General features: G+C 49.5%; 1 protein-coding gene across 1 annotated transcript in view; it reads left to right on the top strand.

The window, feature by feature from the left end:
• The window catches only part of FBXW8 (F-box and WD repeat domain containing 8), a 60,662-nt gene that overhangs the window by 50,565 nt on the left and 4,531 nt on the right, over positions 1-5,566 (top strand). The window contains exon 9 of the mRNA XM_005428445.2: positions 5,323-5,496. Within this exon, the coding sequence (XP_005428502.1) occupies positions 5,323-5,496 (174 nt within the window). The remainder of the gene's footprint in view (positions 1-5,322; positions 5,497-5,566) is intronic.

Here is a 5,566-nt window from a genome sequence, read left to right as displayed (position 1 = left end):
GAAGCACTGCTGATTGATTTGATTCCTGAGCTGTGCTTTGCTCTGGCAAGAGGCCTCCTCTCCTAGCAGGGAGCGTGTGCTGATCCTGCTTTGCCTTGCTGGGAGCTGGGCTGGAGAGGAGCCTTGGGAAAGCAAACATATGGCAAACCCAGAAAGGTGTGGATCCAAACGTGTCCCAGGCTCTCCTGAAGGCCAGGAGCTCACTCCCAAGGCAGTGAGACAGGAGGGGCCAGGCCTGGCCTCCAGAACAGCTCCCTGGAGCTGGGATGAGTCCCGAGCGCTCCCACTGAGCCCAGCTGTCCGTGCTGGGCCAGCTCTGTGTTACAGCTTCACATGAGATTGGCAAAACATTGTTCCTGTTCTTCCTTAAGGCACATCTGAGCAGCCAAGTGTGCCTCGGGTTCTCCCAGGGGTGGGCCAGCATGGGAGAGGCATTTTCACCTGCCTGAAAGCTGGGTGCTCCCTCATGGCATGAGCAGGGCTCGCTCAGATCCCGGCTTCCAGCTGTGCTTTCCAAACAGGAGCAGCTTTGCTTGCTGGGAGAACACACACAGGAGAATGAGCCCTTCCAAACACCCCATCCTGTCCCAGGCTGGAGCCAGAGCTCCTCTCTGCTGGAGCTGGGCACTGAGGAGTCCTTGCCCCTCATGCTGTGGGATGGGCTGTTGCACACAGAGCGTGTTCTCCTCCCTGTCAGATGGATGCTGCTCTGCTGGAGCTCTGGCCTGCTCTGCTGCCTTGTCTCTCAGCCCCTGAAATGTGTTATTTGTAAAATCAGATGATGCAATCTCTGCTGGAGAAGGGGAGAGGAAGGACTTGCAGCACCATTAGGATCCTAGCAGGGGTATGGAATGAAGTACAGTTAATGTGTTGGAACAAGTGTGTTTTGGCTTTTTCTGGGATTAATGTGTACCTGATGGGTTTCTTCCTGATGGCCATCAGCTGGGAGGAACTTGCTCTGGCTTCCTCTCAAACCTGAGATCAGTGTTTCCCCTTTCCTTCTGTTTTCACTTGCTCCATTTTTTGTTTATTCATGTACTTTGCTTTATCTCTTAATCTTGATAAATAAGGATCAAACCCCACACTCCTTTGTGATATGAGCTGGGTTTAAAACTTAAAACCATCAGCTCTGACTGGTATTGTGGCCTTGTGGCAATCCTAAGGTCTTTGTCTGTAGTTCTGCTTCTGGCTGAGTCTTCCATTTATTTCTCTTCAAAATGCTTTGTCTGGGTGGTCAATAATGTCCAAAAATCAGATGTACCTAAAAACTGGCCACAGTCAGTTGCATTTTTGAAGTCAAAGCAGATCCTGGTTGCTGGGTGCTTGCTTTGAATATTGCTGATTAAGTCAAGGCTATGAACCTGTAATTCCCTGTCTTATCTTTTGAATTGCCACACATAAAATCTCCTCTGAAATCTTTGCAACAATAATCCTTTCCTTGATCCTGGTAATAATATCACCCCTGGTCCGTAGTGGATGTGGGCATGTACCAGGGCTGGGATGGGATAGCAGGGTGTCCAACACGGGTGTGTCAGGGCTTGTGGCATTGCTGATGATTGGGAGGCACAGAGAGAGGAGCTTTCTCCAAATTTCACTTTTATTTTATATCATAACTCATAGAATCATGGAATGGTTGGGGAGGGACCTCAAAGCCCATCCAGTGCCACCCCTGCCATGGCAGGGACACCTCCCACTGTCCCAGGCTGCTCCCAGCCCCAATGTCCAGCCTGGCCTTGGGCACTGCCAGGGATCCAGGGGCAGCCCCAGCTGCTCTGGGCACCCTGTGCCAGGGCCTGCCCACCCTGCCAGGGAACAATTCCTAATTCCCAATATCCCATCCAGCCCTGCCCTCTGGCAGTGGAAGCCATTCCCTGCGTCCTGTCCCTCCATCCCTTGTCCCCAGTCCCTCTCCAGCTCTCCTGGAGCCCCTTTAGGCCCTGCAAGGGGCTCTGAGCTCTCCCTGGAGCCTTCTCCTCTCCAGGTGAGCACCCCCAGCTCTCCCAGCCTGGCTCCAGCCCTTGGAGCATCTCCTCCTCTGGTCTCACTCCAGCAGCTCCAGGTCCCTCCTCTGCTGACACCCCAGAGCCCTCTTTAGGTCCTAAAACCTGCAAAGACTCAGAGAGGTCCTGTGTGGTGGAGAAATCTGCCTGAAAAAGATCTTTGATTGCAGAAGTCAGGGTGAAAAATCAGTGGTGAGGAGGATGTGCCTCACTGATTTTCCAGCCATGGAGCAGCAGTGGCTCTGCTGCTGTCCCAGGTGTGTTTCCATGACCCCAAATCCTTGTGCTGTCAGAACCTGTCACTGTTGAGATAGTCACAACCCACAGAAGAACACCATGTGTTTCAGAAGGCTTCTCTCTGTTTATTCTAACAGTATTCTGTCTGTTAGACCTTCTCAGAAAGTTTACATTTATTCGTTGGCCACAGCAAATCCACACAGTGCTCACTGGCACAGAGTGGTCTCCACTGCTGTTTTCAGCCGTGTCCAACTGCAGGCCCCTCTCGTTTATCTTCTTTTCTTTTCAGTTTCCATGTCAACAACCTTGGTAGAATTCCTTTTAGAGACTCTTAGCACCTCTTCTCCAGCTGACTCTCCCTGGCTCACCCAGCAGCTGTCAGCCCCTTCCAGGAGAGCCCATGGGCTGCATGTGCAGAGCTCTCTTTGTGAGTCAAGGGGTTGAGCTAGGAATGCAACTAAGACAGTAAAAAAATAGATATATCTTTTAATTAAGAGCTTAAATGAATTTAGGGGCTAAGTTAGAAATGTAGTTAGCAAAGATCATACAGAGCTTAACAAGGAAATTAATTGAGTAACTGAAGCAAGGTTGGGAATAGCAGGTGATATATGGAGTATTGTAAGAGTGCAGGAACCATAAATACCACAGGCTTGTAAGAATGAGAGGAGGTTTGGACTGTGAGAGCCCTGCCAGCTTGACACAGGTGAAGAGTTTAGCATGAGGAAGAGATCTTACTTCCTCTTCAGAAGCCCACCAACCCAATTAAAAGGGACAATTGCACAGCCATAATGGACATTCAGCTAATTATAATAAGAGGTGTTTGTGACAGCCTGGTCAGAGAGAAAGCTGGATAAGTTTTCCCAGAATCAGCCTGGGAAGCTTTAGGGAGCTGGAGATAAACAATAATAGCCAAATATTAAAACAACCTGCAGGTGGTGTTTTTCTAATAATCTGTTTTTCTGTTTTCTTCATAAGATTGTTTATAAATTAGTGTCTTGTTAATTAGCCAGACATGTGAGATGTATTGATTGAGTGACCAATCAGGTCCACCTGTAGCAAACTAAGTTATAAAAGAAGAGAGGATGAAATAAACAAGGCTTTTTGCCACTTTGCCTTCTGATCCTGCTGCTGTCATCTCTGACTCAGTGGTGACAGGCAAGAGCTAATGTTTATGGAAAAAGAATCATAGAAACCATCCTGGAAACCATCTTGCAGTATTAATGAAAAACCAATGTACCTTTATTGAATGACCACAGCAAAATGCATTGGGGAGGAATTGGGGGAAAAGGGAAGAATAAGGAAAAGAGGGAGGAAGATAAAGGAAGGTATTTAGCTACCAAACGTAGAACAGCCATGTCCTTCGATGTCCGGCCAATGGAATTCACCAGGTCACATCCAGGGAAATCTCAGGGTTCCAGTTCATTTGAACCCTTATTATACTCTTTTTTGATAGGGGAAGGGGATGAATTGTCGCCCTGATTTTTTAAGTTTTTCTAAGCCTTCTGATGTTTACATTCTTGTAACAAACTTTCTCACACACTTTCTGTAAATAACTCATTGTTTTGCATTCTTTTATGGAGGAGGAGAAATTTGATGGACTGTTGGTCTGTCCAGTGTCATTGGAGAGGTGGCACTGTCACCCTCCGATCTACTGTCACTTTTGGAAAACTATAAATGTTGGAGTTAGAAAATAAACTTCTCTTTTCTTCACCTTGAGAGCAGCGGTGTGTGCACTCATGTTGTTTCATGTCCTAGAGCGACAGATGAATCTTGAAATCGAATCAAAAGTAGTCTATTGTATTTTTTGGGGAAAAATGGTATTTGAAGAAGGGTGCACACAGTCCATGTTCTCAGCAGTGGGTGAGAACCATTGCCTTCTTGGTGCACTGCTCACACCTGCAACATCCATCTCGCTTTGGTCAGCTTGCCTGCCCCACACACCTCCCCTGGGCTGGGGGTTTCAGTCCCAGGCCTCGGAAAGAGCAGGGGGGCTTTTTCATATAGGGGTTTCATGTCTTGGTCTTTGATGGAGAGGCTTCTCCCATCTCAGTCTGTCTGTCATGGTGGTTGCAAAACAGGTGAGGGATCTTCTGTGGGGACCACCAAAAAACCTCAGGAGAAGTCCAGCCAGGCTGAGAGGTGGGAAAAAATTCCAGGGCTATTGTTGCAAAAAGGGCAAAGTGCCCCTCTTTTCCTTTCACTGGGCCCAGTGTAGCATACAGCAAACACACCTGTGAACAACAGCTTAGCACTGTGATCCGGCCTCGGGGTGGCAAGTAACTTTCTCCAACAGGGCCAGAATTTCAGACAAGGGTCCTTTTCTTCAGTGATCCCCAATCTCTGTCCCTTTCATGATGATCATGAGACAGATGAGGGAAACTTTGGACAGAGACTTACAGCCATCCAGCCAGTTGTGGATTAATTAGCTGAAGAGTTGTGTGTCTCTGGGAGCCCCCAGAACCCCGGCCAGCCCCGACAGCAGGGGACACTCTCTGGTGTGGGCACTGAGCGCAGCCAGGCCGGTCACCTTTGCCACGGGAGAGACACCAGGGACATCAGCAGCAGATAAAAGGGCCGACTCTGAGCAGGGGTTAATCCAAGGTTTATTCAGGAGTCCCCAAGGAGCCCCTACAGCTCAGGGGGCTCCTGCCCAGAGCCCCGGGAGAGGTGCCAAGGTTACATTTAAAGGGAGGTGGGAACCTAAACTAGGGAACATTCACTGACCAGTGAGTGACCCTGAGGGATGGGTGCTGGGATGGACATTTAGGACAGAGTATGGGGTAACACTGGGGGACTGACCCCTGGCCTCAGGCCCATCACTCGACATCCTGGACAGAAAGTTCTGGATGGAGGGGATGGGATGGACAGACAGAGATCCAGGGTGGGGGTTTGGGGGTGATCTCAGCAAAGGAGAGGGATTACACAGGTACAGGGAGGGGGTACAATCTGGGATAAACCATTTGGGAAAAATACAAAACCAAAACTATTACAAAGTATTACAAAGTATAAAAAACACATTACATCAGTTGTGTGTTAATTAGTGAAGATTTGTGTGTCTGTGCCTCATTGTGCCTGTTCCCCCCAGGGTGAGGGTGTTCGACCTGCGGCAGGGCGAGGCCGTGTGCTGCATGCAGGGGCACCAGCTGGGCGTGTGCTCCGTGCAGATGGACGAGTGGAAGGTGGTCAGTGGAGGAGAGGAGGGGCTGCTCTGCGTCTGGGACCAGCGCATGGCCGCCAAGCTCTGGGAGATGCACGCCAGGTAAGCCAGGGCTGTCGGGGCTGGGAGGGGGATGTGGCACTGAGGGAGTTTTGGGGGAGTTCTGTGTGGT

Source organism: Geospiza fortis, unplaced genomic scaffold, assembly GCF_000277835.1.
Source record: "Geospiza fortis unplaced genomic scaffold, GeoFor_1.0 scaffold31, whole genome shotgun sequence".
Classification (NCBI taxonomy): Eukaryota; Metazoa; Chordata; class Aves; order Passeriformes; family Thraupidae; genus Geospiza; species Geospiza fortis.
Note: the sequence above shows the minus strand (reverse complement) of the source record. Positions and strands in the feature narration are given on the sequence as shown.